Source organism: Neoarius graeffei, chromosome 11, assembly GCF_027579695.1.
Source record: "Neoarius graeffei isolate fNeoGra1 chromosome 11, fNeoGra1.pri, whole genome shotgun sequence".
NCBI classification, from domain to species: Eukaryota; Metazoa; Chordata; class Actinopteri; order Siluriformes; family Ariidae; genus Neoarius; species Neoarius graeffei.
The window spans coordinates 63,836,813-63,859,929 of record NC_083579.1 but is presented as its reverse complement, the minus strand read 5'-3'; the positions used below and the strand labels follow the sequence as shown (position 1 = coordinate 63,859,929).

Below are 23,117 nucleotides of genomic sequence, written 5' to 3'. Positions count from 1 at the left end.
AATTCTCAAAATATTTGAGAATGACTTAATATTTGCCAGTGGTAGTCTGGTGCTCACTGTTTCTTGAGACAAGTCATTGGGCACACATTGTTTGCACGGGTGTTGTGAATCAATAACCGCAAGCTGTCAATCCATTGCTGTGAACAGAAGCAGAGTGGAAACGTATGGCTAAAATTAGCATATGGCAAGAGAAAACTTCTCCAGCAAGTACAGTAAAAATGACAAATCAAATAAGCAGGCAAGTAAGCAAATAAATAGCCACCCAGCCAACCAGGCAGGCAGAAAAACAACCACACAAACTGAAAAATAAATAAATAAATAAATAAATAAATAAAAATGGTGCTTGGAAGCTTAGAAAATTCTAAAAAGGGTTCACAAACTTTCGAGCACTACTGTAAATAGGGAGTCAAAAACCCCGCACAATACACAAAATATCCTAGATGTTTTACATTTTCAATATCAATTCCTGCAAAGTAAAAAAATATTACATGCAGAAGATGTTTCTATTTCAGATCTCCTTTTTTTGATATTTTATGAAAACTTAAAAAAAAAAACCTTTACATTTCAAGGCTCAATCGGCTTCTTTGATATGTAATAAATGATGCCACAAATATTTCTAGACTGATATTTTTTCTTGCATTCTTCCCCCATTTCCTCCATCACATCATTCTGAATAACAGTTTCATGAGGATGCTATTTTTACTGAGAATACCAGGAGACAGATGATGCCTCATAGTGCTAAAGTGGGAGGTCTTTAAATGTACTCGTACCCCAGTCAAGTACTCTTCCTTCCTCAAAACTGTTCAAGTGTACAGGGGGAAACTGATTTACCTCAAGATGGAGTTAGTGACTTTCTGTGAGTCGTTAGGTTACCTTTGCAATGCTGACGGTAGGTGCCACTAGGTACATGAAGTTGAGGTTAACCAAGTCAGCACCACTGCATATGCAGATGATCCTTCCCTCTAAGTCACTCTCGGATTTCCCTGGGGTCTCGATTGCCGACATTAATTTTGAATCCTACAGAGGCAGAACGAAGAGCTGAATGCATATCATGCAGTACCAAAGAACAAAAAATAAAATTCCTACACAGTGAATATACGAAATAAAACAATGATTTAGATCAGGAATGTCAAACATACTGTTTAAAATAAAGGTTCTAATCTGGACCACAAAATGAATTTAGAGTCCGTGCCAGCTGCTACAAGACTCCACAATGCCACTTCCCAAAGAGACTCGTGTCTTAGAATGAACGAATAGCAGGACAGACTTCCTTCATATTCATACATCATATTCCACCTCTTCTTTGCTGTGGATGTCTCAGAAGTTGTCTTTGCACTGTGCTTTTTGAGAATTATGCAGGATATGCATATACACCTGTTAAATGTCAATGTCATCCTATTGTCCCTTGCTGCTGTAGCATCCAGAGCACTTTAACTGAATTGAAAAGGTTTGCAAAGAGTCTCTTTTCCACTATGAAGGAAAATGGTATGAGATCAATTTATACAGATAGATAAGAAGAGTTGTGTTATTTTAAGCAATATCGCACAAGCAAGAGTGCAGTCATACTGAAATACCGTACTCTAATACTACATCCAAGAAATGAATAGAATAACTGATATTTACAGGCACAATATGGCCAAATATTTTGTTTATTTTGCTCCACCAGTGGAAAAGTTCCCAAAGAAACCACAGCTGGATGGAGCATTGTGTGTTGCATGGCAACACACAGTCTGACTGCATTTAAAATTGGGTAGCCATGGGCCTCATGGTTAGAGAAGCATCTTTGGGACCAAAAGGTTGCTGGTTCGATTCTCTGGACCAGCAGGAATGGCTGAAGTGCCCTTGAGCAAGACACCTAACTGTTTATCCTTAACAGGGTTGCAGGCAAGCTACAGCCCATCCCACCTGACTATGGGTGAGAGGCAGGGTACGCCCTGGACAAGTCGCCAGGTCATCACAGGGCTCTTCAGAGCCTTGCCTTGAGCAAGGCACCGAACCCCTAACTGCTCCCCAGGCTGCTCTGGGTATGTTGTACATCGCTCTGCATAAGACTGTCTGCTAAATGCCTGTAATGTAATGACTGACAACCTATAATAAATGCAGCAACAGTTTCAGTGTAGTGTAATGAACTATTGCTCGAGTTGGAATTTTAGGTAGCAAACACAGACAAGCAGAGTGACAGACAAGTGGAACTGAAATGTAGCAGTGCTGTTATACTGAATATCTGCACTCTTGGAAAGCTGCTTATCCAATCAAATTTATGATCAGCAACTAAATATTATATAACAGACACTAAACCGATTGTTTATGTCCGGCCGATTTAACACTGGACCATGTGTAACGTGGTCGATTACCTAAAATGAGGGTCAAAACACAAATGTGCTGAACTTTTCATTTAATCTAGATTTTTGAGTGCAAAAGTTGGATACATTAACGACTTTACCTTAGGCACATTTGGGTTCCGTATACTGTTGATTAAAGAGCACTCCAGAACCTGACCTTCCTGTAGGTAAAAGAATAAAACGTCAATATTTAATGGAAAAGCAAGAAGCAGTATACGACAGAAACAAGTTCACACATTAGGTGGTTCTGCAGTCCAGAGAATTGACTATGAATTAATCCACCAGAAGTGGCTAATACCTTTCCTTCACTTTTCCATGTGATGAAGAATGCAAAGGCATCCACTCGAAAAAAGCAGTGAGGCTCAAAGACAAATGGATCCTAGGGTGGGAAAAAAAAAAAAAAAGCAGGAGAAACTAAAATCTTTATTTTATCCAAAATAAAATTTGTGCACCAAATTGTTTTTTTTTTTTAAAAAGATGCATATTGTACAATCATTCAGTCATAGAAAAAGTACAGTTCAAAACAAGGTCACTGACAGCCTAATATTACCAGGACATTCCTGTCCATGTATGTAATTCAGCTATATGCAATGTTCCAAGAGGAACAAATATTACTATCTAAAACACTGAATGCAACATCTCATATCATCTCTAGCCGCCTTATCCTGTTCTACAGGGTCGCAGGCAAGCTGGAGCCTATCCCAGCTGACTACGGGCGAAAGGCGGGGTACACCCTGGACAAGTCGCCAGGTCATCACAGGGCTGACACATAGACACAGACAACCATTCACACTCACATTCACACCTACGGTCAATTTAGAGTCACCAGTTAACCTAACCTGCATGTCTTTGGACTGTGGGGGAAACCGGAGCACCCAGAGGAAACCCACGCGGACACGGGGAGAACATGCAAACTCCCCACAGAAAGGCCCTCGCCGGCCATGGGGCTCGAACCTGGACCTTCTTGCTGTGAGGCAACAGCGCTAACCACTACACCACCGTGCCGCCCCCTGAATGCAACAATATGGTTTATATTTACAAGACAGCAGACAGTAATGGGCTTGTTAAAGAACAAAAGGGTTTTGAATAGTCAACTAAAGCATTTCTTAATTTGGTTCTGCTTAACTTTGACCATATTTGTCAAAACCTCCTTCAGCTTTAAATAACCTGAAATATTGGATAAATCCAGTCATAAAGCTTCAGATATTGTTGCATTCTAAGTCCTACTGGATGAAAAATATCTGAAAATAAAGATTGCACCATTTCAAAGACAAAACATGTGAAACTCTTGGCGCATGGATCAGTCACTACAATCTTATTATTCTGCTCACCAGACAAGAGCATCATGAAAGTCTGAAAACATTAAAAAAAAAAAAAAAAAATTCTACAACACCTCCAAGGAAGAACAGCGTGCTTAGCAAGTGTACAGGCCTTTACCGTAGATGACACTTTCCATTTCTTCATTAACAAGTCACATTTTGTTGTTTTGGCTTGTCAAGTCATTCCAGTGTTCAAATTAACTAAGGCTACGTTTACATTACGTCGAATCAGCGGATCATCAGATTAACGTTCTTAAAACGATTTGCGTTTACACTAAAACCGTTAGCCGTGCACACAGCAATGCCAATACACGGATACGCTCGGCTCCGCAGGCATCCTGCGCTCCAAATCACTCCGCCCTGAACAGCGAGTGCCCTCTGGAGGGTGCGCACTCCGGCCCTGCGCAGCTCACAGAGCGCGCGAGTGAAGTGAACAAGCCATGATTCGGGACTGAGCCGCTGTGTGTGTGATCCCAGCGCATATCACTTACTACTTGCAAGTGGAAGGATGGCAAGCCTAAAGACAATCATAACTACACAATGAGCAGTATTTGCATCAGTATTTGCAGTATTTTCATACTTTTATACTCTTTAATGAAAGGTGATACAAGGCGGAAGTCCGCGCCGTTTTTCAGCAGTCGCATCACATGACCAACGCCAGCGAATCAGGAAGGTGGATGTCACAGTGACGTTGTCCAAAGAGACGCCAGCTAGAGCTCAGCACAGTGTATCCGCGTATTTTGAATGTTTACACAGCACCGGAGCTGACACGATCTGGATTGAATACGTGGACGCTGGCGGATTCCCGTTTCCAGGCGGTTTAATGTAAACGGACAGTGCATCCGCGAAGAAAACGAGATAGATACAGTCTAGTGTAAACGTAGCCTAAATGTAATGCTACCCGAGAGGCAGTTAAATAACACTACGTTCAGACTGCAACCTGAAACGACCCATATCCGATTTGTTGTGAAATCCGATTTTTTTGTTAGGCCGTTCACATTACCAATTATATGAGACTTGTATGCGATCTCCAGTATGAACGGAAAACGACCCAAAAGTGTCCCGCATGCGCAAATTGACACGTAATAAGCACATCTACGTAATACGTAAACAAAAAAACAAAAAAAAAAGCGCACTCTTCAAGTTTGCAAGTAAAGCATGGAGATGAGGCGAGACCTGGCGATGTGGTTTTTGTGGCGGCGGCGGAACTCACACAATCTGATTGTGGGCAGCAGACTAATGAGACCGAAGGTGTCAAATTACTGGAAATTTCCAGAACAATCTTGTAATACAGGATGGTTTAAGTTATAAATCAGTTATAGACACTTATTTAATCAGGCTAACAGATCAACATCCAGGTCCCTACCAAATCCACCATTAGCTTGATCAATTCTATAAAAGTCTATTTAAATTTCTGAAAACTGTACAAATGTTGTTTTCCACCAAAGAGGCGGGATTAGCCAACGCAGAATAGTGATGTTTGTCTCTTGTTGATGACATGTAGGTCGCATGAATGCGACCTGTCCGGTCAGACTGCAGTCGCATGTGAAAATAATGGATATGCATCGGAATTAGGACCACATATCCAAGCGGCCTGGGTCGCATGTGAAAAAAAAAAATCGGATCTGTGTTGTTCAGATTGTCAATAACAAATTGGATACAGGTCGCATATGGGGGGGAAAAAAAAAAAAAAAATCGGATATGGGTCGTTTCAGGGTGCAGTCTGAACGTAGTCATAAAACCCTGTGCTGAGAAGCTAGTGAGTGGTTAAGAGTAAATAACACAATCACTGTGCTAAAAGTTACAATGATGTTGAACGCTGTCCTGATGCCTGACGAGTTCAGGGTAGTTCTACAGTAACAGAGTTACATTCACAACAAAGTTTAACCTTTTTTTTTTGCAGTACTCAAGATAAATGGTATTAAATAAAAATTTCACACTGTATGGGGTCTCTTTTAAAAAAAAAAAAAAAAACACCATAGAAAAATTGGCTGAACACAATCTTATGAGGAAAGGAAAACCAGTAACGGAATTACGTCAGAAAAAACAGCTTTCATTTCGTAAAACTTAAACCAAGATTTTTCTGAAGCAACATTGATCTAACTGGGGTGATTATTTTTTAAATATGGTTTTCAGTCCATTTTGCCTTGGGTTCCGCACTTTAGCAATATCATTTGACACAGTTAAGGCAATCTTAATAATTCCATAATTTTGGCCTCTCTGCTGAAGAACTGCCCTTCACTTTTTGCTAATTTGTTTCCCAACGTGACCGTCAGAGAACATCTTTATTCATGAATTTTAATGATTGTTCTCTGCTCCATACAAGTGTGAGATCATAAACCATGATAAGGTTCCATGAAAATCTAACCATGATGCATGCCAAATTGCATCTTACTGGGAATTTGTACTGGTTTCAGTGACAGTTTTTTGACCTCGTTTCTGAGGTACTGTGGGAAACTTTTAAATGGGCAGTTTGTCAAGTCTTGGGGGGGAAAAATAAACAACAAAATAAGACAATATAAACTAGCAGATTAGAATCCATCCCCATCGATGCTTGTTTTAGAATTCCTTGTAATGCACAAAGACAGTTTGGAAAATGTTTAGAGGATATTTACTAACTAAACAAAAAACACTCAACTGCATTTTTATATCATTTGAGGAAGAACTCCCAAAGTGCTTTATGGACCTCATGGGAAATCCATGCTTGGGTTTGACAGCTTTAGCCCGGTCACTCACACGCTGTACGTGAGAATAACAGCCTTCCAAAAATATTCAGTCCAAGATAAACTAGCATGGACCAAACAGGAATTCTCAAAGGACTTTTGAGAATGCAGATGTCCTCAGTGATGGAGGACTTTGAAGATGCAGAATCCATGAACTACTGCTTCGGAATAATGGCCTTGGTACATCCATAGAGTCACAATGCATTGATTGTCAGAGTCAATGTGTGTGTACAAATCAAAACCTGCTGTTACAGCATAACCACACTGAACATAGTCTCTGGAGAATGAACCAACTTCTATTTAAAAAGTATTCAAATTGAGTATTTTAATAGGTTTTTTTTTTTTTTTATTCCCCAAAGCAGGTTAAAAAAAACAAAAAAAAAAAAAACCCATCTACTTTCTACTTTAGCAACACTTAAATCACTAAAGCTGACATTTAGAAACACTCTCATAGAAATTGTGGAAATGTTAACTGAGAAAATAAGCAGCATGCAGTAAAAACCTGTGTAAATGAAGCTTAAAACACTGCCAAAACAAGTCAGCATGATCCAAAAAAAGAAAGTAAATCATTTTCTTACCTCTTCAAATCTATCAAAATAGTCCCCTTCTTGCATAAAGTAAGGCACCGGCCTCTTCCAATTAAATTCATATGGTTTGGCCATTTTGTCCTAAGACAGAAGAATCAAAAGACAATCACAGAGACAGGAGTGAATAACATCACACAGGATGCATCAGGAGAAGATATCAAACCAGGACAAGCATCCATAAACACAGGGAATGGGAGGTGCTAATAATAATAATCATAACTAAAAAGTTTTTCCCCACCCAAAAGCACTTAAATTATTTTTCCCTCCAAACTACTGTATTTTCAAACCAGTTTCTATTATTTTTCATTTGCTCTCCAGCCACAGAAACTCTGCTGTTGCTTAGAACCATATTTCGTTAGGATATAAATATGAGGCTGCTCGCATGTAAAATTCCTTTATCATCCAATATCTCACACACACATCCATTATACATCAAACACCCCTACCCATGTTTTTCCGTATTTTGACCATTTTCTACATTGTAGAACAATACTGAAGACATCAAAACTATGAAATACCATATGGAACACATGATATTGTGGTTTAAAAAAAAAAAAAATCATATTTTAGATTCTTCAAAGTAGCCAGCATCTACCTTGTTGATGCTTTGCACACTATTGGCATTATCTTAACCAGCTTCATGAGGTAGTCACCTTGAATGCTTTTCAATTAACAGGTGCCTTGTCAAAAGTTAATTAGTGCAGTTTCTTGCCTTCTTAATGCCTTTAAGATCAAACAGTAAATAAAATACAGTAAATAGCCCTATTCAGTAACTGTAACCATCCATATTGTCAAGAACTGCTCAACTAAGTAAAGAGAAACATCATCCATCATTACTTTAAGGCATGAAGCATCAGACAGACACATAGTTGACCTAATCTGCATGTCTTTGGACTGTGGGAGGAAACCAGAACACTCCAAGGAATCCCATGAAGACACAGGGAAACAAGCAAACTCCACTCATACCCGTCAGATACGTTTTCATCCAAAAAACAAGCATGGACCGACTACTAAGAATGAGTAGACGGGGTCTCTCTCTCTCTTCAGGTTCTGAACAAATTTATTTTTGGTGAAAATGCTACAAAATTTGGTGTGCAAATGAGAACAGAACCCATTCCCTGCCAGTGGAAAAGGGGTAACAAAGACCCAGTCGATTTGCACGCGCAAACCTTTTAGGGTAAGACTACCAATAGGACATCTTTATTTGGCAATTTTATTCCACACTTCCTTGCAAAAATCCATTGGACCCATCAAATTGAGAGAACATCTCTAGTGCACAACCCTCTTCATGTCATTCTACAGGTATCTGTGAAGATACTCAGTCGTTCAGGTACATAGTAATCTGTGGTTGGTAGAAGAGAGCAACTGGACTTGCTTGAAAAATCTTGAAGACGTTTCGAAACGTCTTCAAGACTTTTCAAGCAAGTCCAGTTGCTCTCTTCTACCAACCACAGATTACTATGTACCTGGATGACTGAGTATCTTCACAGATATATGTTTCTACGCACTTTGGGATGAGTTCCCTTCGACTAGTGCAGGAGTATGAGAGGACTTCCAGAAAACTGGCAGACATCTTAGCCAGAGAGGATCGTTCATTTTTGTTAACCTGGAACGACCATCACTGAACAGAGGTGGGTGTCTATGACCTCTATCAGCCACCTTCAATGCAGCCATCAGCATTCTGATTCGGATTCTATTATGATCCATGAGAGGATAAATACTTGATACTCCCTATTAGACAGGCAGAACTGAGGATGCCTTTCGGACAAGAGGCGAAACGTCTTCAAGACTTTTCAAGCAAGTCCAGTTGCTCTCTTCTACCAACCACAGTCATTCTACAGGGTTTCCGATAGGATTTATCTGGACTCTGACTGGGCCATGGGTGAAATTTTTCATCTTCAGCTGTCTAACAGAGGCCTGCAGGTTCCCCCACCCAAAAAAAAAAAAAGTGGCATGTGGAGCTGTGTGAGATTCCCTCCATCTTGATTAGTCTCCCCATCCCAGCTCAAGAGAAGCAGCCTCATGGCATGATGCTTCACCATGGGTTTCGCGTTTTTCAGATGATCTTGTTTCTTGAGCCAAGCATATCTTTTAGAATTATGCCCGAAAAGTTCTACCTTGGTCTCATCAGACCATAACACATTTCGTCACGTGGTTTGAGATTATTTATGCATTTACTGTAGCAGATGCTCTTATCCAGAGCATAACATACAACATACCTGGAGCAGCCTAGGGAGCAGTTGGGGGTTAGGTGCCTTGCTGAAGGGCACTTCAGCCATTCCTGCTGGTCCTGAGAATCAAACCAGCAACCTTTTGGTCCTAAAGCTGCTTCTCTAACTATTAGGCCATGGCTTCCCCATTTAGGTGGGCTTGTATGTTTATCATGATGAGCCTTCATCTAGCCACCCTACCCCATAGCACTAGGCATGGGAAGAGATTGTTCTCAAATACCAACAAATATAAATATAGTGGCCAGTACTTGATATTCCTGCAATTCCTTTAATTTTGCTGTAGCTCTCTTGGCAGCCTCCCTGACGAGTTTTCTTCTTGTCTTTGTTGTTGGAGGGCTCATCCTGTTCTTGCAAAGGTCACTCTGGTGCTCTATGTTCTTCAGTGATGTTTCATGGTAAAGCTAATATTTTAGAAATTCTTGTTATACCCTTCTTATGATTAATCCCTTTTGACAATGAGATCCTGCATGTTCTTGTTAAGCTCTTTGCAGACCATGGCATCAACAGTCACATGGAATGATGATCAACAAACTTCTATATTATATACACACACACACACTAATTTTTACCTTTTAATGTGACTGAGCAGTCTCGCGCTGATTCAAAGATTAAGGCCATACAATTAAAATATAAATCCAGTGAACTGACTGAACAGTGATCACGATTTTGACCTTGGGGAAAATAATTAGCATTTTAGTCATTATCATGCATTACCATAGACAGAACATACACAAAGAATAACTAAAGAACAAATGCACACCTCCCCTTTATAAAGGGGATTAAAGACATTAAAATGTGATGCTTTCTGTTTAAATGTGTAGGAACTCCTTTAAAACCCCTATGGACACTCCAAAAATACCAGTTTTCCACTTACATTGAACATAATTGAATGAACGCTCTCATGACCTTAAGTTATCTTTTTTGGGCTTTGAAATTTTTATTGGCCAGGAAATGAAGTGTTGGTGTTCATAAAACCCACATTCTCGGTGCTGGGTGGAAAACAGCTCCTGCGTGCTCACTGAAATTGGCTGTGTGCTATGGTCAGCTTGCAGCATCTAAGAAGCGTATCAACAGAATGGGCCAAGTGGGGTCCACTACAAACACTTCAGTCTGTCAAAATCATCAAAGCCTGTAGCACCAGAGAGTCAAGCTGATCGTTATGGCGCATGTACCGTACGCTGCTCACTCATGCGCGTGTGTACAAGTTCTCATAGGTACTGAATTAAGCTCTAAATAATGCATGCTGAAGTAGCAGCTGTGTCTCACGCGTAAGCTCCAGAGGAAAGAAAGTGCAGACCGAAGATTACTTCACTAACCTTTTTTCCTTGACTTTCCCCCGTCCTTTCTTCCCATTTCACTCGATTCTTAATCGTAACAGGCACAGGTTTAGTGCCGTTTCCTGACTGGACCGATCAAGTAGAGCTGAAAACTGCAGATATTTAACTTGGAACAGGAGTACCCGTTTCCTCACTCCCTCTTATGTGGTCAATACTGATAAAAATCAGTATTAAACCAAGATACTGACAACAGTTTGCTGGTGTACACTTACATCTAGTTCTAACGTCTTCAGTCTGGGTTGTAACTGAACATCAAATGATCGACTCACTTGTCTCACTTGACTTTAAATGCAGCAAACCCATCTTGTGGATACTGGGTAGCTTTTTTGTTCCAATCAAAAAGTCAATGTCTCTTGGGAGAATATAAAAGGCCTGAAGTGACACTCGTGTGAAGAACTTGCTGACCTAGCTTAGCATTGTGCGGAAAAGAGAGCATTACTCAGTGCTGTGAGAAAAGGTCAGAATAACTCATCCATTTTGTATTTATCTGAGAAAAACGAACACTGGAGCTGAAGGTGCCAAGTGGAAGGAAACCAGGAAGACCAAACTTGAGATTTATGGATGTGGTCAAGGAGGACGTCCACATCAATGCTTTAAGCTTTTTGTGGCTAAACCATTATCTCCATACTTTACGCAGTGCACTTGTCTAGAGAGCACAGTGCAATTTGAAACTCAGCCAGTGAGATATAGACACACATACATTAGTGACCTCAGCTCTACACCCATTCTCTCATTTTACTCTCATGTTAAGAGTTCGTACAGTGGTGCTTGAAAGTTTGTGAATCCTTTAGAATTTTCTATATTTCTGCATAAATATGACCTAAAACAACATCAGATTTTCACACAAGTCCTGAAAGTAGATAAAAAGAGAACCCAGTTAAACAAATTAGACAAAAATATTATATTGGTCATTTATTTACTGAGGGAAGTGATCCAATATTACATATCTGAGTGGCAAAAGTATGTGAACCTCTAGGATTAGCAGTTAATTTGAAGGTGAAATTAGAGTCAGGTGTTGTCAATCAATGGGATGTCAATCAGGTGTGAGTGGGCACCCTGTTTTATTTAAAGAACAGGGATCTATCAAAGTCTGATCTTCACAACACATGTTTGTGGAAGTGCATCATGGCATGAACAAAGGAGATTTCTGAGGACCTCAGAAAAAAAGTGTTGTTGATGCTCATCAGGCTGGAAAAGGTTACAAAACCATCTCTAAAGAGTTTGGACTCCACCAATCCACAGTCAGACAGATTGTGTACAAATGGAGGAAATTCAAGACCATTGTTACCCTCCCCAGGAGTGGTCGACCAACAAAGATCACTCCAAGAGCAAGGCGTGAAAATAGTCGGCAAGGTCACAAAGGACCCCAGGGTAACTAAGCAACTGAAGGCCTCTCACACAATGGCTGATGTTAATGTTCATGAGTCCACCATCAGGAGAACACTGAACAATGGTGTGCATGGCAGAGTTGCAAGGAGAAAGCCACTGCTCTCCAAAAAGAACATTGCTGCTCATCTTGCAGTTTGCTAAAGATCACGTGGACAAGCCAGAAGGCTATTGGAAAAATGTTTTGTGGATGGATGAGACCATGAGCGTTATGTTTGGAGAAAGGAAAACACTGCATTCCAGCATACAAACCTTATCCCATCTGTGAAACATGGTGGTGGTAGTATCATGGTTTGGGCCTGTTTTGCTGCATCTGGGCCAGGACGGCTTGCCATCATTGATGGAACAATGAATTCTGAATTATACCAACGAATTCTAAAGGAAAATGTCAGGACATCTGTCCATGAACTCAGTCTCAAGAGAAGGTGGGTCATGCAGCAAGACAACGATCCTAAGCACACAAGTCGTTCTACCAAAGCATGGTTAAAGAAGAATAAAAGTTAATGTTTTGGAATGGCCAAATCAAAGTCCTGACCTTAATCCAATCGAAATGTTATGGAAGGACCTGAAACATGCAGTTCATGTGAGGAAACCCACCAACATCCCAGAGTTGAAGCTGTTCTGTACAGAGGAACGGGCTAAAATTCCTCCAAGCCGGTGTGCAGGACTGATCAACAGTTACTGGAAACATTTAGTTGCAGTTATTGGGGGGTGTCACACCAGATACTGAAAGCAAAGGTTCTCATACTTTTGCCACTCACAGATGTGTAATATTAGATCATTTTCCTCAATAAATAAATGACCAAATATAATATTTTTGTCTCATCTGTTTAAATGGGTTCTCTTTGTCTACTTTTAAGACTTGTGTGAAAATCTGATGTTTTAGGTCATATTTATGCAGAAATATAAAAGATTCTAAAGGGTTCACAAACTTTCAAGCAGCACTGTACAAGATAAAGTTCATCTTATAGACATACAAGTAACAAACTAGAGTGGAGGTTAGACACCTTAACGATCTTTTGGCCATTACAAAAGTAGAAGACTTTCAACGCATAAATTGTGCATGAATAATTACTCGAACTTCCACGGGGGAGTTGATTCCCGATTATTTAGCGCATCAGATCATGTGACACTGCTCCACAATTATTGACAACTTTGTCCACAGTTAGACATCCAGATGCTTATTTTTTTTTAAATAATTATCGGCACGTGGTATTAACAAAATCAGTGTTTATTTAAAGTTTTTTGTTTTTTTTTTTAAATAGACTTATTTAGTACAAAAATATATTTTATATAAATATATTGATGTCGGTGCTTACATAAATGAGGAAGTAATTCTAACGTTTGTAAACAAATGAACTGAATGTTTAACCTGCATCAGAATCTTTTTGTTCCAGTTTCTACCCACCAAGTATTTTCATCGATCACATTTTGTTAATCATTCGTCCTTTTTTGCATTCTAGTTTACCAATAAATGTCTACAGGCAATTGACATTGTAACCACATGAAAATCCAGGTCAAAAGTCACAATCCTCGAACCAAAATATAAATATCTACAACAAACTGCACGCAAAAAAAAAAACCCACCACTTCTGAATGAATAGAAGAATCTGAGTATTTCAAGCATTTAACTTTTTATATGCTAGGAATTTAATTCTGGTCTAATTCTATTTATTGCAGTAGGATTCCAAATACTCTATAAACAGTCCATTCTGTTATGAATCAGGAAAAAAAAAAAAAAAAAAAAAAAAAAAAAAAACTGTATATATAAAAATCACAGCACTTTTTTTTTTTAAATACTTCATCTACTTCAACAATATTACACAAAGATCGATCCATAACAGTTGTAAATGTCACTCAATTCCACAGGGTGTCGATAATGGTGGACACCAGTGAAAGTGCTCACTATTAGACACCTGACGTGACTTCTCAAACACGCGTTTACTGTAGATACAAAATGGCGACTGTCAAATGAAAGAGTAAGAAACAAAGTACGGTAGGTTTCAACGAGGATATCATGAAATATCGACAAATTTGATCAGTAAAAACATGTCCATGATCTTTCCACCATGCTTACCTGCAATGATAACATCTGGGTTTTCCTCAAATTGCTGATCACGCAAAAAAAATAAAAATAAATATCCATCTCTGGTAACTAGCTGTCTCATCAGACGACAAGCTCAAAGGGTAGGGGGGAGGGAGAGCTTCTGGTTCATTAATTATCCAATAATAAGTGTTGTAACTGAAACTCACCTTTGGAAATTTTTTTTTTTTTTAATTGGTAAATCTGAAAAGGTGTCGATAATTACGGACTGTTGATAATTGTAGCCGCCGCTCTAATAGCGTTAACAGTATTGTGGATCCTGCAGCAAATAATACCAATAACTTTCTAGAAAATGAGGTAATACATTTATTACCTCAGCTGTTAGCGTTAGCTAGTGCTAAACAGCCAAAGGAACATGTAGCAATTTTTTTTTTTTTAATACTTACATTTCCCAATTTTGCCATGCACAGTTAGTATTGATCCATCTATTAGGAACAATTTCTTTGCCAGCAGGCATGTAATGATTCACCCAATTCACAATTCTATTCAATTCATTATATTAGGCTCACAATTCTCAAATTTTCCCACAATATTTTTGATAAGGAAAAAAAAAAAAGTACTACCAAATATTCCTCTTTATGAACTTATGTTAAATTAAAAATTTAACTTAATAACCGACAATTATTTACACTCAAAGGTTGAAGTAAAATATATTAAAATATTCCTTGCATCAAAAGTGAAAAGTTAATAAAATAGGCCTTTTCTTAGTAACTATTTATGAACATTTGTGAGGGCTGTAGTCAGGCTTAAACAAAACTACTTCCATTTGCTTCACTTTAGCTTTCAGCAGTCTCAAAAAAGGTAGCCCAGTTCTTGTTGAATTTATTTGTACAACCAATGGCACAAGAGTGCTTCCCTATTTTAGATCTGTTTTTGTGCATGCATGTGTTTTTGTGACAAACGAGCTGTGTTACTTCTGCCTAATATGATGTCATGTGCATACCCTCTACTGCAAGTCAATGCACCCTCTGCTGTCTAATCAATACAATTACATTTAGGAAAAACAAATATTATATAGCCTAATAATAATAATAATAATAATAATAATAATGAGACTCATTTTGTATTTCCACAATTCAAATCGGCATAAATTTGTACCACAATTTATTGTTACACAATACATCATTACATGGCAAGTTTCCAGCCCTGCATTGTACTCGCCCAGGTTGGTAAAGCAGTCAGGCACAAAGCGGTTACCATACATGACGAGATGCTTGCAAGAGAGAGGGGGGTGGGGGGGAACCACATCCTTTGCTAAGGTAGTTCTCAAGCTGTGGGTGGAAACACTCCAATATGGGAGGAGGGGTTCATTCTAATGAGCTCTCTATGGCGTGGCAAGCCAAGTCTGAATGGCTTATTGAAGCACATGATTTCTGAAATAGGCAGCCCAATAGAAACTGACTGGGTTCTCTTATTTTGGAGCTTGCGGATTGGTTGGTGCTCCAGATATCCAAATATATGTGCACAAGCACTGAAAGTGTGAGTTTTTCATAATGTCGCCTTTAATTTTGGAGGTGTGTGGGTATAAATATGTTTAGCACAGTTCGTCAAATTTGAAAAAGGCAATCAGAAAGGAAGGTAATTAAATATGATGGGGTGTGCTACTATAGGAAATTATTATACATACAGGCCACTTTTTCCATGGAATAAAAATATGTATTCTATTCCCTTCTAGCGGGTTTATTGATGACATGCAATATTATATCACTTATCCTCCGTGTATTACACCACTCTCCCCAAAGGAGAATGAGCATGCAATATTGTTATAACATTGCATGTTGTCAAGACAACATATCACACGTCAGAGCTCATGTGAAGATCCAATGACAAACCTTTGCTGCTGCTGCGCATACACACAATCATTTCTTTGTCGACCAGGAGAGAGAAAAGACGGGGTTAATTCAGTGCTCAGTTTAAGCACTAAATAAAGAAACTGAAAATGCGCTGAATGCCCGAAAGGCTACCAAAACTTCATTATATATTCTTCACACATATTTACAAGAGGGCGGTACGGTGGTGTAGTGGTTAGCGCTGTCGCCTCACAGCAAGAAGGTCCGGGTTCGAGCCCCGTGGCCGGCGAGGGCCTTTCTGTGTGGAGTTCGCACGTTCTCCCTGTGTCCACGTGGGTTTCCTCCAGGTGCTCCGGTTTCCCCCCACAGTCCAAAGACATGCAGGTTAGGTTAACTGGTGACTCTAAGGGTGTTTTCACACCTGGTCCCCTTTAAAGGAACCAGACTCAGTCCTCTTTAAGTGGACCAAAAAGTGGACCAACAGAAAAAGAACTCAGTTCTTTTTGTGTTCACACTGAATTTATTACAAAGAGGGCTGGGTTCTCTTTCTGGTCCAGTTAAGCTTTGATGGGGCCTCAGTCCTCCTTCTGTTCACACCAGGTCCTCTAGAGCCCTCAGACCCCCAGTGCACGGAATTCTGGGTAATTTTCTCTTGAAACAAAATGTCTGCTGCCATGCTTGCCCTGCTGTATTCTTTGATCAAAATAGTGCGGATTAAAGGAAAAAAAAATTATATACATTATTGTGGCCGACTCATCAGTCAGTAAGTTCAGAGAACTGTAAAGCGGCTGTGGTAAGTTCCAAAAGGAAGTTGAGTTTCCCTGCTACAGTCACGTGACCAACTACGGCAAACGAAGAAGGTTAAACTACAGTGAAAAAGGCGAAGTGAACCCGGTGCGCTTTTTGTTCACAATGCGCAGATTAGGCGAACCGTACTGTTGATTTTTAGCGAACCGTACTGAGACCACCTCCTGAGGTGGTCTCAGTTCGGTTCGCTTTAAAGGGGTCTGGGTACAGTTGGAGTGTTCACATGTGCGCAAAAAATGCTGAGGTCATCGATGTGAGTTCGGTTAGATGGCTGAAAGGGACCAAGTGTGAAAACACCCTGAGTGTCAGCCCTGTGATGACCTGGCGACTTGTCCAGGGTGTACCCCGCCTTTCACCTGTAGTCAGCTGGGATAGGCTCCAGCTTGCCTGCGACCCTGTAGAATAGGATAAAGCGGCTAGAGATAACGAGATGAGATATTTACAAGAGGAAAAAAAAATAAACAACATACATCGAAAAACTGGAAAAAGAGACACATCGGAGATGTAAAATGTTTGCACTAATGAGTGACTGACAGTTTGTACACAAACATGGCTGCAAGGTTTGTGTCGTTAAAAGCGGAAGATTTAAAGAGAAAAACCCGCTGAACACCTGAAAGGCTACCAAAACTTCACTGGATATTCTTCACATATATTTACAAGAGAAAAAAAAAAAGGAACACATGCCAACGGACATCAAAAAACTGGAAGAGAAAGCAATAGAGTGCTTTGAGGTCAGCGCGCACCCGGCAGCAGCCATATTGGAAGTCAAAGCGCGCTGTGTCAGTGCATTGTTGTTGTTCAGCGAAGCAAAAAAGGGGTGACAATGCCGAATACGTGCGTCATTGTTGGCTGTAGTAACCGAGGGGAAAAGGGTGGCAAAAGCTTCCACAGACTCCCTAAAGTCGTGACTAACCAGGGAATTGCAGCACAGGAGAAAAGCGAGTGGAGGAGACGACAGTGGCTGGCTGCCATCAACCGATCAAATTTAGGACAACTTGACTGTATCCGGATTTGTTCTGATCACTTTGTGACAGGTAGGTTAATATTGTCTTGAATTTCATAGTTACTAAAATAGTTATTTTAATTTCATAGTTACCGGTAGCATCCAGTATGCCGGCTGTTGTGTGACCGTCGTACTTTCCCTCAGTCTCGTGGCCGCTTCAACATAAAACAACAGGGAAGCAACATTCCCCAAGTCCAGCAATGCAGTTGCAATGTGCACACAAAATAGCATGTCTCTTGTCAACTATTATCCAGGGGTGTAGACTAGGCTGGGATAGACTCTGCGAGTGTAACACTTCCCCTCTGATCACTTTTGTCTCTCCGTCTTCAGCAGTAAACACCGACACATCGCGGACCCAACCGGACACAAATCTATCGTATGCTTCCATACTCTTGTAGTTCTGGAAATCCTTTAGTTCACAAAATGGACTTGGGTGAAACACTAGATAGTTCACAAGATCGATGTATGTCACATGCGGCAACAAGCTGGGGTCAGCTTTCCATTCCTTCTCACTAACAGTGTATGGATCTACATTCCCAATGAAACGTACCTTCGCAACATAACGCTCCCGTGCCTGCTTATCCAAACTATCACAGTAGTGCGCCATCACTTCAGATGTCTAAATTCTTAAAAAAATCCAAGCTTTTAAGCCCTCTAACGCGGAAACGAATCGGTGAATGTTTACTCCATGATGTGTACTCTATGCGCGCTCTGGAGCGAGTGACTTCCAAGATGGCCGCGCACGCGCAGTGTTACTATTTTTAGCATCATCTCGGAGCCCTCTATAGCGGAAAAGTTCTACTTGGAGGTGAGGAAAAGTGACGGAGACTTTTACAAGAGGACTTCACTCGTGGACTTCACTCAGCAAAGCCCTTTTGTTCTGAACAACTGCAATGTAAAAATTAACTACGACCAAAAGTAACTCTGAACTTGAACTGTCAACCTTTACATAGCTTGTATACAAGTTGGGTTGTTGTTCAGGCTTTTTGGGCTTGTACCCAGGGGCGCCGCCAGAAATTTTGAGCCCCCCAACTTTGCCCACCCTCGTCACAATTGCGCTATTGTCGTTATTTGACTTTTGATAGCCCATGGACCTTGAGTTTGTGACTTTATTACATTTTATGTATTGACCTACCAGGGACTAGATGAAAACTGGTCAGTGACTAATTCTAAAACTTAAATCTAATTTAAAATGTAAAAACTTCAATCCTAAAGCATTTATGGCTTGTATTGCTGCTTACCTCCTTCTCCAAAGGGGGGTTCAGTGGTTTGGTAGGGCGGAGGTCCCCAGAGACTGAATCTGTGCATATTTAGGGCACCCCATTAGTTATGAAACTGGTTATTAGCACCAGCATAACATAATATTTCATCTTGTTTATCACACAAGTCAGTTCAGTTATTAAAATGGAAAAAATGTCACTGTACAAACTGTAAAAGTGTTCTCTTGACAGGCTAATCCAACCACGTTCATACTGTTCATTTACCATTCGCTAATATTTTGAACACACGTGAGCGATAGCTACCTTTCTTTGGGAAAAACTGAGTGACCAGTTGCCTGCCTCTCCGGTCCCTCTCAGCTGCCTTTCTTTACGTTTTTGACAGCCACTCTTCATATTTAGCGATCATAGACTGTATGCACTCCACTGCTGGCTGTCTGGCTGCTGCACCGCGACACAGCAGCAAGTAGCGTTGCACTGATCAGCACACCGATTTAACGCATCGCGCTTCTACCAGAACTAGACCATACCATTTCGCAAAAGGGGGAGGGTTAAATGACAATATGTTGAAGAACTCAAGAAATAGACAACCTTGTTCAATTAGCTCATTTTACCAGATGGAATATTGCATTGTGATCTTGTTAATGATCTTATTAAAAATCATTAAAAGCATATTATCAGCCCCTTAAAGGGCCCCATGGCAGTGCTGGGCCCCTAGAACTGTTCTAACCTTTCCCCCCCTGGCAGCGCCCATGCTTGTACCATTTTCATTGTTAGAACTTTGACTTTGTACATTGGATTGACAGAACATTGAAATACATTTGATCAGAATCAGCATTCAATATTAGTACATCCCCCCCCCCCCCCCCCCCATTCTTAACTTTTTGTAAAATCTATAATTGTTCCATTGAACGTGAATAATAACGCTGTTTTTTTCATGGTATATTCAGATATAATCCATTCAGCTGGCATGATATTGAACTCGTCTTCCATTCGTTCAATATCATGCTAGCTGAATAGAATACATCTGATAGAGCACTCAACGCCAGCCAATATTATTTAAATAATCAATCAATCCAATACCCTGATACCAGCACATCCAGAAGTATTTGCAGTACCAATCAAAAGTATGGACACACCTAATTCAATGTTTTTCTTTATTTTTATTAATTAAAAAAAAAAAAAGTCACTTCATATCTAAAAGTAATGGATGTTTCTCTTTACTTAGCTGAGCAGCTCTTGACATAATATGGATTACTACGCTTGTGGAATAGGGCTGTTTACTGTATTTTTATTATTTACCATTTGATCTCAAATGCATTAAGAAATTCCACTAATTAACTTGACACAAGGCAGACCTGTTATTTATTTACATAAAATTCTTTTTTGAATTTCTCTGTGGTTTCGCACATCACAAGATGCTCTGATGCTGCACTCATGTTACTTCTCTCATATTCTTCTTAAAACGTTTTCACTTTTGCATAATCACTAAATGAATGAATATTGAATATGTATAAAGTAAGGTGGTTATAAGCAGATTAAGTTTCATATCAAAGTGCAATTGATAAACTGCACGGTTAAATTGGATTCTATCCTGTATGTGATCAACACGTTATCACCTCTGCTACCACCAGGCTTTTAGATAGAGGGGCGTCTGGGCGTCTTTTCGACGCCCTGTACTGAAAAAAACAAGAAATTGGACGCCCTACTTTTTAGTACGACGCCCTAAAGACGCCCTAATATTTCCGCCCGTGTTATGTCCGGTAACTTAGCTGAATATGTTAAAAAATCGCCGAGTCTGAGCTTTCCGAGGATCTACAAGCTTTGTTGACACCGCCATTTTGGAAATTTCAGAAGTCTCGCTTTGACAGCTGTCTTTCCCGAAGACGCCCAGGGTTACCATAGCAACAGCACGAGCCCAGAGTACAAAATATAGGCACCCGCCGCAGAGCTACAGAAACACGCGTTTCTATGGCTGCACTAATTTCAAAGTTGTGAGAGCCCTCGTTATAAATAAATGGGTTATTAAATAAATTTGGTGTACAAAGCACTTGTAATATGCGTTCCCAGAGCAGAGGGGGAAAAGATGTATGCCTAGGAGACACTGGCATAAATATTCAGACAATATAGCCGTAGACTATATTGCCGCAGCTAAATGTGGAATGTAGTCTATAGAAAACCGGCCTTACCTGACATGTTATTTATCCCGAATAAATCCTTTTAACAGTAAATAACACATTTTCATGCAGATTTTCCCAACATTACAGGCTACGTAGTGGAGAGTGTGGTAGTCGAGCCGGCGGGTAGTATTTCTAGTAGGCTAAACAATAATCAAATACGACACGTTCTAAAGGATGCTGGGATTCCAAAGAACGCACGTGAAAAGGACGAACACGTGGGATATTTGGTAAGGAAGATAGATTTTTCTGAGTTTTTTGGGCATGACAGGAAGAAAATGAAGAAAAGAGGAAGGCAAACAACGATTTCCAACTTCTTTCAGAAGAGAACTCATGTAAGTTTTTTTTTTCCTTCTGTAAATTTTTAGTACCTTGGTTTTTACCTTCTAGCTTTGTAATTAATGGGTTTCTATTGAAAAAACGAATACCATTATAATGTTTGAAGACTTAGCCATATTTCCTGTGTGTTTTTTTCTTTGTTATACTAAATCTTTGGACGCTAGCGGCTTTGAAAGCAAAACTGGTCAGCCGGGGTTGGTTGTCACACTGTGTTCGGGGTTGGTTGTCACATGTAATGCAATTGCAATAGGTGCACTACTGACTGAGACAAACACAGCTACAACAAGCTTTATTTATGTAGTATTCTGCGATCAGAAAGCTTTATAGCTAATTTGTCATGCTTAATATGCAACTCCAGCTCAAAAAATAGCATTTGAGAGCATTAGAAATTTCAAAATTTTCCGGGGGAGTACCCCCGGAACCCCCTAAAACACTCGTGCCAGCAGCGCTCAACGCGCCGCTACACCTCGCCACATACAGTGACACCTGCAAAAAAGTTAGACTCCCTAAAAAAAAATCCTGCCTAAAAGCCTGGCTACCACTAAATATTACTTACTTTATTGCTGTCCATCTGTCTCATATACTCAAGGCCAGGTGCAATAAATATGCTGTGCAGAGACACGTTCTTGATACAGAGTATGTGAAACGCTGTGAATAAAGAAAATGCCCTGCACAGCTTACCCTCTGGGTGTTCCTTTAAAGAATCATAATCTATGCAACAAAATTGAATTCATTTTATCAGAGAGCACAAATGTGTGTCTCTTGTTGATCAAAGCAAGCAAGTTCCTGCATCTGAAAGCTGTGTATATGTGAGAAAAAGCAAGCAAGCATGAGCCAGAAACATGTAGGCAAGTACCTGGTATAATGTCAGTACTGGCTATACGTACACTACCGTTCAAAAGTTTGGGGTCACTTTGAAATGTCCTTATTTTTGAAAGAAAAGCACTGTTCTTTTCAATGAAGATCACTTTAAACTAATCAGAAATCCACTCTATACATTGCTAATGTGGTAAATGACTATTCTAGCTGCAAATGTCTGGTTTTTGGTGCAATATCTCCATAGGTGTATAGAGGCCCATTTCCAGCAACTCTCACTCCAGTGTTCTAATGGTACAATGTGTTTGCTCATTGCCTCAGAAGGCTAATGGATGATTAGAAAACCCTTGTACAGTCATGTTAGCACAGCTGAAAACAGTTTAGCTCTTTAGAGAAGCTATAAAACTGACCTTCCTTTGAGCAGATTGAGTTTCTGGATGGAGCATCACATTTGTGGGGTCGATTAGATGCTCAAAATGGCCAGAAAAATGTCTCGACTATATTTTCTATTCATTTTACAACTTATGGTGGTAAATAAAAGTGTGACTTTTCATGGAAAACACAAAATTGTCTGGGTGACCCCAAACTTTTGAACGGTAGTGTACAAATCCTGATACTGGTATAATGAAGCCCAACAGAAGTAGCCCCATGCTGTTCTCACTTGCTCTTGGGATAGTCTTCATTTCCAGTCTTTACACTACAAGTTTCTCATTAACATTACTTGTCTTTTTCTATTCCAATATCTTCCCCTGTTGTAAAAATATACATATGGCTAATCAGAGACAACTGAATGGGAGTTATTTAGAAGAATAAGGTAATCGCATACTGTCAACTATCTTTTCTTGTCTGCCAAATCAGTCCCATATCTATTTACCCTGAGGGTGAAGCCACCAGATAAGGAGATAAGGTCTCCTCCCAGATCGAGGTGGCCCGAAATAT

General features: G+C 39.9%; 1 protein-coding gene across 1 annotated transcript in view; it reads right to left on the bottom strand.

Moving 5' to 3' along the window:
• Nucleotides 1-7,046, bottom strand: part of LOC132893947 (1-phosphatidylinositol 4,5-bisphosphate phosphodiesterase beta-4) — a 49,449-nt gene extending 42,403 nt beyond the window's left edge. The window contains exons 1-5 of the mRNA XM_060933126.1: nucleotides 6,963-7,046; nucleotides 2,641-2,721; nucleotides 2,444-2,503; nucleotides 874-1,017; nucleotides 58-137 (exon numbers count right to left, since the gene is read on the bottom strand). Of these exons, the coding sequence (XP_060789109.1) occupies nucleotides 58-137; nucleotides 874-1,017; nucleotides 2,444-2,503; nucleotides 2,641-2,721; nucleotides 6,963-7,046 (449 nt within the window). The remainder of the gene's footprint in view (nucleotides 1-57; nucleotides 138-873; nucleotides 1,018-2,443; nucleotides 2,504-2,640; nucleotides 2,722-6,962) is intronic.
• Nucleotides 7,047-23,117: the final 16,071 nt, after the last annotated feature.